This window comes from Schistocerca americana, chromosome 3 (assembly GCF_021461395.2).
Source record: "Schistocerca americana isolate TAMUIC-IGC-003095 chromosome 3, iqSchAmer2.1, whole genome shotgun sequence".
NCBI classification, from domain to species: Eukaryota; Metazoa; Arthropoda; class Insecta; order Orthoptera; family Acrididae; genus Schistocerca; species Schistocerca americana.
In genome coordinates this window covers 107,650,579-107,663,526 of record NC_060121.1, presented here as the reverse complement: position 1 = coordinate 107,663,526, position 12,948 = coordinate 107,650,579, and the positions used below count along the sequence as shown (strand labels likewise).

General features: G+C 44.5%; 1 protein-coding gene across 1 annotated transcript in view; it reads left to right on the top strand.

Annotated features, from left to right (window-relative positions):
• LOC124605897 (arylsulfatase B-like) overlaps positions 1-12,948 on the top strand; it is a 109,558-nt gene that overhangs the window by 27,052 nt on the left and 69,558 nt on the right. Inside the window, exon 4 of the mRNA XM_047137844.1 lies at positions 9,432-9,655. Within this exon, the coding sequence (XP_046993800.1) occupies positions 9,432-9,655 (224 nt within the window). The remainder of the gene's footprint in view (positions 1-9,431; positions 9,656-12,948) is intronic.

The following is a 12,948-nucleotide window of genomic DNA, read 5'->3' as shown; positions in this document are numbered from 1 at the left end:
CTTGTCGGCCCTGAAGCAAAGGCCATAAGTCTTGGACAGGTATCTTATTGTCATGATTTGAACCCATGATAAGCAAGAGTCCTATATAACAAAATAACTCATCTTCATCTGTGTGCTGAATACCTAGTCGAGAAGCCTCTTCATTTGAGTGTAGTTTTATTAGATTCATAATTTGAGGTGTAAAAAAGAGCTCTATAGCCTCTTTCGGAGACGCAATTCTTCCTTGTTGTCCTAGCCCCATTCTTTCTCGCACTATATTTTGTACAGAACGCCGATATTGTCGAGATGGCTTCGTAATATACTCTCGTCCACTTTTTGCAATGAATTTATCACATTCCGTATCATTATCATCTGGTGGATTGGTTTCAACCTCATCTTCATTCTCAGACGATGAATCAGTTCTAATTTCTTCCACATCATCATCCACTTCACTTTCCTGTAAATCTGATTCGTTCAAAACTTCTTCTAGCACTCTTTCAATGGAACTATCACGTAAACGATGTCTACTCATGTTGCTGGTTCAACAGCAGCAGAAACACTGAAAATAACAATGGTCCGCTTCATAGTAATATGTCTGAAGGCAACAATGCCAAAATTCGTTTCATGGTAAGAATTTGAAACGAGAGACTCAACCTCGTAAATCTTTCCTTGCTATTACCAACGGGTGGGCTTCTAAGGCCCACAGAGAATTAAATCAAGTAAATGAATTTTAATTACATTTTTATTCCGAAATTCTGTAATGACTCAATAGTACATTCAATAACGAACAGTTACCTTTGCTTTCAAGTTCATATATCAAAGGGTGTGGATACAACATAGAAAAACTGAGTCAGTGGGCCTACGAGGCCCCCCCGTTGGTAATGCTAGGGTTAATATCTCTCCGCTTTCCCCTTGCACCAGCTTTGTGTATGTTTTTTACTGACAGTAGCATCTTTTCCAACTCTCGGGTGAATTTCTCCCAGTTTTTCCTCTTTTCTTCTGCTACCATTTTCTTACAGTTATTTTTACTATCCTGGTATTTCCTTTTACTTTCAGCTGTTCGGTCTCTGTTCCATTCATGCCAGGCTCTCTTCTTTTCATTACTGCCTCCTTCACCCTCACATTCCACCATGGTGTCTCCTTTTCCTTTACCCTTCCGGACACTCTGCCATAGGTCTTCTCAGTAAATCTTACAAACGCTTCTTTGAATTTACCCCATTCCCCTTCCACATTGTTATATTCGGTTTTAGGGATTTTACGCTTAAGTAACTTCTTAAACGTTTCTTCTACCATGCCATCCTCTAGTTTCCACACTTTCATTTTCCTTTCCCTTTCTTCCTTTATGTCTTTCAATTCATCGAAACTCATCTTCGCCACCACCACTCGATGGTCTTCATCAAAAGCCTCTCCTGGGAGTGCAGTTACATCCATCAACGGTCTTCGATTTTTCCGTTCCATCAGAAAGTAGTCAATGACCGTCTTCGTCCGTCTATCACCCCATCCATATCTCGTTATCTTTTGGCTATTCTTTTTATGGAACCATGTGTTGCCCACAATCAGCCCATTTCTTTCACAGAAATCAACCACTTTCTCTCCTTCCTCATTTTCCCTCCCATTCCTAGCCTTTCTTTGCCTACCGGCCCATTTAGGTCACAAAATACAGTTGCTTCCACATCTGTAATTATACTCTGTAATACCTCTAGAAAATCCTCTATGTTCTTTATTTCCTGTGGTGCATATACTTAGATGAAGTCTTTCTCTACATTCCTTGTGGTCAGCCGAATTCTCATCACCCTATCACTTGTGTGTTCTACTGCTTCCACATATTCCTCTAGGTTTGGTTTTACTATGATACTCACTCCATTTTTGGCTTCTTGTCCACCACTCCAGTACAGTGTGTAGCCTTTCTCATTTTCCTCCTTCCTCTTCCCATCCATCCAACTTCTGTAAGTCCCATCAGTTCTATGTTCTCCTTTTCCATGAAGTCTATCAACTCTTTCGCCTTCCCAGTAAGGGTCATCACATTAATGATACCCACCTTCATTGTGTTGGTGCCTAGTCGCCCAACACCCCAAGAACGGCGCGTCGTGTGCAGGGAACGCCCTAACCTTTTCCGAGTCTGGTTTTGAAGTACCATTTCATGTATAGGCTGTTATTAGGAAGGGGTCGACACTCCCAAAGGCATTTTAGAGCTTCTGCCAGAATAAGTTTACGCTGCTCCTAGCATGGCGAACAGACGCCTTTTGTAGCCGCCCCTCTGGAATACAGACGCTACGGGAAGTGAGATACGAAAAATGGTTCAAATGGCTCTGAGCACTATGGGGCTTAACATCTATGGCCATCAGTCCCCTAGAACTTAGAACTACTTAAACCTAACTAACCTAAGGACAGCACACAACACCCAGCCATCACGAGGCAGAGAAAATCCCTGACCCCGCCGGGAATCGAACCCGGGAACCCGAGCGTGGGAAGCGAGAACGCTACCGCACGACCACGAGATGCGGGCGAAGTGAGATACGGATACAGTTCTTCCGCTTTTCTACCGTTGGGACTTGTAAAATACTCTTCCGCTTTCCACCCGTTGCCTGTCTTAACCAGTTACCCTGGCAATAGGCCCTTATAGGGTACTACCATCTGGAGCCAGATGGACCCAGGGTTTTTAACGAGGTTGTTACTACTCCCCCTCCTCCTTCCTCACCACTTGCAAGGTGAGGCCCCGGGCTTGGGATCGGCACTGGCGTAGTTAATTGAGACGTTCTACTTCGATAAAAAGAAGTGTGCACAATCTATATTTAGGTCCTCAGTTCATCGCTTATGGACCCTCTGTAATAGTCAGAATACGTTATTTTTCACAAGAACACAAGAGTAGCATGAGTTTGCGTCATCGATTTACACCTTAAATAACTAATATTATAGTCAGATAGCTAATATTTTGCATTCAGCCCACAAACGTCAAGCACAATTTAATCGATGTTTTGTATCAGTACCGAAAAATATTTGGGTAAAGACTCAACATGACAGCACTTTCGGTCACATTCTCTCAGTGTGGATGTAATTACACAATATTTCGTGTGTATGAGTCTGTGCGTTGCAGGCTTGATACCTCAGGCTTAAGATAGGGTTAATTTGATTTTTTTCTGTATGCACGATGTTACTCAACATACCAAACAGCTTACTAATGCAGGAAATTCACTCTGAAATCCTTGACGACAATTCAAAGTGATGGGAAATTGCTGATATAATTACGAGTAATAGTAATGTACGACGGTAAAATGTTGAAAAGCGGATGGCGACAGAAGGTCATAGTCTGACATTCAGACCTTTCGGGTGATCCTGCTGATTCAGCTGAGAGACGTAACGTATCGCAAGATGATGATTTGATATCGACAGCATTTGCACTGACCTCACGTTTGGCAGTCTCTTTATGAACGTGCATTTATGGTCCATGAAGAACAAAATGGTTTAAATGCCTCTGAGCACTATGGGACACAACTCCTGAGGTCATCAGTCCCCTAGAACTTAGAACTACTTAAACCTAACTAAACTAAGGACAGCAAACAGATCCATGCCCGAGGCAGGATTCGAACCTGCGACCGTAGCGGTCATGCGGTTATGCGGTTCCAGATTGAAGCGTCTAGAACCGCTCGGTCACAGCTGCCGGCACGGTCCTCCAAGACAGTCAGTTGTATATATAACGTAAGAAGTATATTTCTGACTATTGATACTGCTGGACAGAACAATCGCAAAGATACAAGAAATGTATTCGCTGTTTCGAATGTTGACAACCGTCACTTGTGTAATGGAATGACGACAGTAAAAATTTCTGTCGGTGCGGGACGCAAACATTGATTTCCTGCTTATCGTCAGTGGTTGCCTTACCATTTTTTTTTTATTAAACAGTCATATAAAGAACACAAGCACGAAATCAAAGTAATGAAGTACTCGAACTGTTTCAACACGAATTATGTGCTACAATAGCCTGAAGAACACATTTCAATATACTTAGTGCCATTTTTAAGCTTATAAAACATAACATAAATTTTAAACTGTCAATAGTATCTCCAGTCCATTCAGAGACATAGAACTAAAACGCAAACACGTTAAAGAGAATTACAAAAAAAAAAAACAACAACATAAAATCGACTGTCTTAACTAGAATTGCAGTTCTGTCAACTGAGTCACAACCGTCCAAACTCTTCACAGAAAGTGATTTGGAGCATACAAACTAATAACAAATATATGCCCAGGCAACATAAGTTAAGGAAAACGTCATAATGAAATTAATAAACACCAATGAGAAGTTGGAAGCAGTCCTAGGAACAAGTTGACCCCTTATTCGTTGTTTATTTTGTCCGCTACAATGTCGTGCATGTGATTTGTGCCCTTACCGCCGTCGAGAATTACTCTACGCCTTGTTTTTCAAAAATTATGTCTAACATGTTACCAAACATCGTCCTGACATTTGGGTAACGTTTCATCATCCAACGTGCCGTTCTCATGTAAGCCTCGAAATTAATGAGATTATCTTCAGTATTGTGGAAGATGGTATATGTCACACCATTAGGCTATCCAAACACAACTCACGGGCAAACCCAAATTTCCATGTCAACAAACCTGCGTCTACATCCTGCACTCGTTACGTATATTTCCATACAGGGGAGACATTGAATATGAAAGTGGCTTGCCCTTTGCCGGCAGTATATAACAGTGCCTGTGTTGTTTAGAAAGGCTAAGCACTGTCCCTTTCGACATGCATGCATGCATGTCTGAAGAAACATTGCATTGTAATTCTGCACAATACAGCACTGATATATCATATACGACCGAAAAGTTTGTTAAATGTACGAGGAGTCGTGTGCCTGGGGCCTCCCGTGAGGTAGACCTTTCGCCGGGTGAAAGTCTTTCGATTTGGCGCCACTTCGGTGACTTGCGTGTCGATGGTGATGAAATGATGAGGATTAGAACAACACCCAGTCCCTAAGCGGATATAAATCTCCGACCCAGGCGAGAATCGAACCCGGGCCCTTAGGACTGACATTCTGTCGCGCTGACCACTCAACTACCGGGGATTCTGAGCACAGAGTACCTTTTATCCTCTATCAGCAGGCGTCTCGTGATTTCATATATAGTGAAGCTAATACGTAATCCATGTGTATCGCTTTTTGTTTTGGGAATCATAGGACATCACACTGCATCCAAATATTCTTACATCTCAAAATACTTATTACTTGAAATTGAGATATATTCTGAGAGAATAGTATAGCAGCCAGAATAAAATAATAGTGCATCCTCACGTAAACATATCTTCTGGGAGGATGATAATTTCGTCTTGTTTCCATGTCTGTGTAGAACGCAACGTGATTCCGGTATGTATGATGTCATACTCTCTGTGATACCTACGCGCTGCATTAAGGACCTAGTTCCTTCTGTACAATATCTGTATGATTTTTTTTCTAAATGTATGTGTCTCTTCAAATTCCACACATTTTCTTCGCAGTGAGTCTTCAAAATCTGAACACTTAGGGCAGATGCCTTAGTCATACTGCGGGCAGACAATGCAATGATTCTCTTCCTTGGTAGAAACTTGTAGCTGTTTAGACAAGTATCCAAGAGATATCCAGGCTCTTTGATATAGTGGTTATGACAAAACATTTAGACTACTTCATTCGTATAAATACAGATATCCTGTATGACTGACTATGTCATATTCGGATTTTACCGTAGGTTTTCACATTGTTTATGGTTTTCCTACCTCTTTCAGTTTCTTTTTTGTCTTTTTGCCATTTTTCCATATGTAAAATAGGATATATGTTATTATTGCTTACATTACTAGGAGCGAATTGCTATTTTTTACCGTCCATGTGTGACATACAGTCTAAACACAGTCAGAATTCCTGGAAAGCACACTTATTCCTCCAAATGTCAACACACATAGCACTAACGTGAGTTTCTTGCATTAGTAGGCGCTTTCTTGAGTTGAGTAACACCATGCGTACTGAAAAACAATAAAAATATCATATATCTGACAATAATTTTAATTATTAACAGGGTAATCGATAACAGAAACTTGTGCTATTGGCGTGTGCTCAAATAAAACAGTGTATTCTTAGACATTTACTACTACGACGGGAGGTTCATAAGTGCTGAACTGAAGACTTAAATCTAGAATTGGCCTACTGTTTTATCAATATGCACGACTTAATTCTACTTACAACGATATTGATGTAATCTATACGTTATGACAACCTTCCATTCTAGAGTAGCATTATCACGTTGTTCTGCCATATGGTCGTCGGGTGTAGGAGCAGCATCCTGCATATTTTATAATCGGTGCTGGTGCTCTGATAAATATACAATCCTAAGTTTGCGCTTTGGTTTGCAAAGTAGCACTACGCATGTTACTTGTCGTTGCTTAACCCATACCGCACCCCATGGCCATTGAGCATCTACGTCACACCACACATATAATAGTGAAATTGAATTCCACGTCCCGTCACATTTAGAAAGTATGGCCAAGAGATCACGGGCCAGGAAATGTTGTAGTAATGGCCTTTTCATAAAACTTTATGTTAGTAGTGTGAACACTCATCATCGGTAAAAAAGCATTTGCTGTATGTGGTCATTCCGATCGTATTGTTATGCTAAGACGTGTTCAGTGTTTATCCTACATATTTACGGTGACTAAAACGGAGTGTCGTAGGCTCTAAACCAGCATCTTCCGGAGGAGTAAAGTAGGTACTGTTAGTTTGCGTGGATGTACATACATTTGAAACGTCCCCTTAGAAAAATTAATGAATGACTCTGCTTAAACTGACACAATATTTTTAGCGCAACGCAATCTGACTTTCAATAATCCCTACAAAAGAATGGCCCTGACTAACATTAACCTACTCCTTTCACAAATCACTTACCTCACAAAAATCTTCGTTACCCGAACTACTGAAATACAGCGAGCGCCGTTACTGCCAGCTAAATAAGATTCAAACCACTGAAGGCACTAACTACTGATAGGCATAGTTAGCAAATGAAAAATTCTGATAGAGAACAAACAATGTATTTACCTTAATGGAGTTCAAAAGTCATAATATATACAGCAGTTCATGGCATCCAGTGTTACAAATTTACTGTCTCTGATGGACACACATCCAGATCATCTGCTCTCAGAACTCCGCCATTTCTCTCCCCACAATCACCACTGCTGGCGAGTCACCTCCAACTGCACAACGCTACGCGCAGTTAACAGCCAACTGCCCAACACTAAAATGGCAAATATTGCAACAATACCGACCAACCTCAGACTGCACACAGCACAGTTAGTGATTTTCATACAGAGCGCTACGTGGCGTTACCAACATAAAAATCTAAACAGCCTACTTACACATTCCAGGTAACCAGGACAGATAACTGATTTTTAAAACTATTCTCTGAATGATTGTAGGTTTAATTATCTATCCTGGAATTCGAATACATTAGAGCTAAGAAGAAGTTGTACGACGTAAACGAAAGTTGGTAGACGCGTTTCATCATTGAAAGATGATGTCCATTCACATTTGGCACACGTCTCATAAGAGCGACGCTATTGGCGCCAGTAAGAGGAAGCAAATTAGGTTTCATTTAAATACAAGCTGTAACGCACAAGAATGTAGCAGCCGTACATAATAGCTGGTAATGAGCATATACTATCGCAAGATGACTGGACTCCGGACGGAGAGGTGGCATTGCCAAGAGGGAAGACCATCGTGTTCGGCGAATGACTGTAACGCATCGTACTGGATCTGCAGCTGCAGTCTGGGCAGCAGCTGGCATCAGACAGAGCGAACGGTTACTTCAAGGACAGCTCTGAGCCAGACGTCCTCTAGCGCGCCTTCCACTGACCCCAAAACACCGCCATTTGCTACCTCAGTGGTCAAGCGCGAGCTGATTGGAGGGCAGGATATTTGTGCTCAAACCTGGTTCTGTTTCGGTGCCAGTGATGGCCGTGTGTTGTTTAGGAGGCTAGTTGAGAGGCTGCAACCAACCTGTCTGTCTCTGTGCTAGACGCACTGTACCTACATTTGGAGTCTCGGTCTGGGAAGCAGTTTCGTATGACAGGAGGAATACTCTAGTGATTATCCCACGCACCCTAATTGCAAATTTATACGACAAAAATGGCTCTGAGCACTATGGGACTTAACATCTGAGGTCATCAGTCCCCTAGAACATAGAAAAACTTAAACCTAACTAACCTAAGGACATCACACACATCCATGCCCGAGGCAGGATTCGAACCTGCGACCGTAGCGGTCGCGCGGTTACAGACTGAAGCGCCTAGAACCGCTCGGCCACTCTGGCCGGCTTTATACGACAGTCAGGTGATCCTACCAATTGTTCTGCAACAAGAATTACATCCCAGGTAGTGTTTTCCAGCAGGATAACGCTCTCCAACATACAGCTGTTGTAACCCGAAGTGCTGTACAGAGTGTTAACAAGTTCCCTTGGTCTGGTTTATGACCAGATCTGTCTCCAATCGAGCACAAATGGAACACCATCGGACAACTCCACCATCATCCACAAATAGCATTAACGTCCCTGTACTGAAAGACCAAGTGCAACAGGGATGGAACTCCACCCAACAAACTGACAACCTGGACCTGTACCACAATTGCATGCATGCATTCAACGTTCTGGCTGTTACACCGGTTCTTAATGTACTCGCATTCGACATCTGCAATGATATATCTCATTCTTGCGTTGTCTATGGTCTTGCAATGGTAATAAGTTCAATATATTACCTAGGCAATTATACTACAGAAAATTCATCACTCTACATTAACTATTTTTTGGTGTTGCGATTTTTTTCCCGTCGGAGTAAAGGCCTACATTAAACGTGCTATATCCCAGAAGGCATTCAGAATTGGGCATCTGTCAGTATGAAACGATTTTGTTCAAATGAGCTTTCCTGTCATATACCGCAACATTGAGCATACTTCGTAGGACAGTCTGTATAAGCAGGACACAGTGCAAGCCCAGGCCCTCTGTGGTTTTTCACTCTCGATAACGATGGTGCAGGTTGAGTGTTTTATTCGAAGTGACGTGGATAGTAAACCGAAGAGATTTCATTCGGTACAATATTACGACTAATAATGAAATTGCCTTAGACTTCCCTCCACCAATGCCCCTAAACATTTTAATATCAGTTGACGGTGATCCAACACGACCCTAGCAGTCAGCTGGATGCTGCGTGTCACCGACTGCTGAAGACAATGTACAACACGAACTGTTACGAAGCAAATGCGCCACTGGTCACGATGGAGGAAGGGCTATGCAAGCTGGATCTCCCTCCTGACTTACACATATGCCAATTAAGCTTCTAGGTTAAAGTTGCTATTTAAGACACATCAGTTTCAGACGGGAATTCTTGCAACCTAGAACGTTTCAAGTTTGGGGGAGTACTGCTGTTGTTCTGCCTGCAGGAATGCAAGGAGCGCCACTGCTGCCGGGGGAGCCGCGAGGGCTGCCAGAGGGCAAGATCCTGCCGCAGTACCTGAAGGAGCTGGGCTACGTCACCAGGGCCGTGGGCAAGTGGCACCTGGGCTTCCACAGGAAGGAGCTGACGCCCACGTTCCGCGGGTTCGACTCCCACCTCGGCTACTGGAGCGGTCACGTCGGCTACTACGACTTCATAGAGCAATTTTTTGTAAGATTTTACTGCAACTTGACTGTCAGTCACATAAATACTTACCTGTAAAATTACAGACCCATAAATTTAAAGAAGAATTTACGAAGAATTCTTAAGCATTTTCAGAGTTCGAGAACAATAAATTTCCTTCAGAAAGATAAGCTTCTATGCACTGATCAACACTGATTCTGAGAGTATCGCTCGCGCGAGTTTCAGCTTGCCGATTTCTTGCACGAACCATGGACGAAGGACAACAGAAGGATTCCATCTTCCTAGACTTCTAGAAAGTGAAGTATGACACTGCAGATTGTTAAATTATGTCCTAGGATACGGAATAGGGTCTCAGAGGTGAGAGAGGCTGGAGTACTTATTAAGAATCAGAACCCAGCAAGTTGCTCTAGACGGCGAATGTTTCTCGACGACAAGGGTATCGTTCGGAGCACACCAGGAAAGTGTGAAAACACCGCTCTTATTCTCTGTATGCGAAAATGATTTGACGGATAGGAGGAGCAGAAATCTGCGAGTATGAAACTTCTTGGCAGACTGAAACTCTATTCCGGATCGAGACTCAAACTCGGGACCTTTGTCTTACACGGGATTGTGCTCTACAATCTGAGCTACCATAGCACGACTCACTACCCGTCCCCATAGCTTCAATTCTGCCGGTACCTCGTCTCCTACCTTCCGAACTTCACTGAAGCCCTTCTGCGAGACTTGCAGAACTAACACTCCTGGGAGAAAGGATATTGCGGAGATATGGCTTAGCCATAGCCTGGAAATGTTTCCAGAATGAGGTTTTCACTCTGCAGAGGAGTGTGTGCTGATATGAAACATTCCTTCAGATTAAAACTGTGTGCCCAAACAAGGTATCTGTGGAGACGAGTCGTAAGTCGTGCTTGGGTAGCTCAGATGGTAGAGCACTAGCTCGCGAAAGGCAAAGGTCCCGAGGTCCAATCTCGGTCCGGCATACAGTTTTAATCAGCCAGAAAGTGTCATATCAGCGCACACTCCGCTGCAGAGGGAAAATCTTCTTCTGGAAGCATCCACCAGGCTGTGGCTAAACCGTGTCTCCCAAATATCCGTTCTTCCAGGAGTGCTAGTTCTGCATCGTTCGCAGAAGAGTTTATGTGAAGTTTGGAAGGTAGGAGACGAGGTACTGGCAGAAGTAAGGCTGTGAGGCCGAGTCGTGAGATTTGCTTGGGTAGCTCAGAACACAGTCTGCCTTTCGCAGTGATGCGGCACGGAAGTCTGTTTTCGTCCCTGCCGTGAAAGAGGGGGCACGCGCGGTTGTTTACGTATCCGGCGTACTCGCACGTTTCGAAGACTCGATACGGAATGGCACATGCATACCGAAAGTTGACTCTCAAGATTTGTTTCTCGAATGAATATGCGAGTCCGAAAGGTTCCTACGACACGAAGTTAAACTATACTACAACGACCTTACTGGAATACACCTCTCTATAGTGAGCAGTGTAGTCTACATCAAACTGATTACCGATTGAGTGTGTGACAAAATCATTCGACATACTAACCATGGACTCAAATTCCGTTACTCTGATAGTCGCCTTGGAGAGGTAACTATTGATACGCAGGGTTGGGATTACTAATCATATTTCCCTTCGAGGTTCCTCTGACTTGTCGATTGACGCCTTACGCCCATATGGAAGAGTGCTTAGCCATGAAGAGGAAAGATGGTCCAACTTCACGACTACCCCGTCCTTAATGCGATGCGACAAATGAGAACTGACATAACATGTTTCCTCATACTTGTTCATTGACGGATGCAGAGCAATGTTCATCTACGATGGACAACCCAAAACATGCTCTGGATGCGAGAAAGCGGGCCACGTCCGTTCAGAATGTACGCAGCGGAGGATTGTTCAAAATGATGGCTCTGAGCACTGTGCGAATTAACTGACACAACCATGCCCGAGGCAGGATTCGAACCTGCGACCGAAGCGGTCGCTCGGCTCCAGACTGTAGCGCCTAGAACCGCACGGCCACTCCAGCCGGCGAGGACTGTGCAATTGGTGAACCCTTGCCTAGGTCCTCTCTGACGCCGCTGACAATAACGTATGCGGAGGCATTTCGGACAGATCCCATTCCCATAAATGACCACCTCCAACATCCTGACAGTTTACGGCAACAGACTGCAGCAGGGACCGCTACCTATGATGAACGACGCACACTTCTACCACTCCGGCACCGATGACGTCGTTAACCGGCCGGAAAGGATCGGTAGGAGGTATGGACACTGATGGAAATTGTCCTACGATTGTACCCACAGCTGCTTTCGTCCCTGAGCACCGGGAGTCACGTCCGCACTCGGACACGGAGGCGCACACGCGCGAACAACTATCGTCGAAGCGCCACACGAAACGATTGCTAGCGCCGTCGGACACCAGCATAATGAATTACAAGGCAAACTGAATTGTTCGTAACGGCGATACAGTGAATCCGGATGCGCAACGGGAGGTTCTGCCTCCCACACAGCAGTGCGACGCGAATCACACTAGACAGGGACTGAATACTGACCCACCGGATCGAGAGCCGCTTGTAGGAGTCCCTCGACCTACCACAGCAACGCCTCCGCCTTCTGTCAGGCTGGCTGGAGAAGCACGACGAGAGATGGACCTCCAGCACAGGTACTGGGCCGATGACTCCGATACTGATCCACTGATCGACGACGCACCCGCAATGGTGAGTGCGGCGTCCACCGGATGCTAACCACGCAGCAGACGCAGACTGTCGCTCAGACATCATGTCGCCAAATAGCAACACACTGGTTAACATAAGCGTTCATGTGCGCTTTACCCACTGAGGAACAGCGGCAGGCGTATCGAACAGCCTCTGTTAACATTAATACCATTAGAACGCCAGTCAAATTGCAATTTTTAAGAGGCATGCTGCGTGCGTCAGACGTCGACATCGTCCTTCTACAGGAAGCAAGTGTCGAGAGCTTCCCTGATCACACATTACACCCACTATGGGCGGCGGTAGCGGAACAGCAATACTTCTACGTAGCGGCATAGTAGCCGAGGACGTGATGTACCTCCCGTCAGCGCGAGGACTGGCGCTCACAGTGCTACGTACAGGAGTACGGATCGTTAACGTCTACGCACCGTCGAGGTCCGACAAACCGCCCAATCGATCCCGATTTTGCGCAGAGGACATTGCACCATTATTCTTAGGCCGGTATGAACGTGTCTTATTTCGAGGCGACTCCAACTGCGTGTTCGCACCAAAGGGTCACCACCCACATTATAATTCGTGCCTGGAGCTACGACAACTCATAAAGAACATGAGTCTAA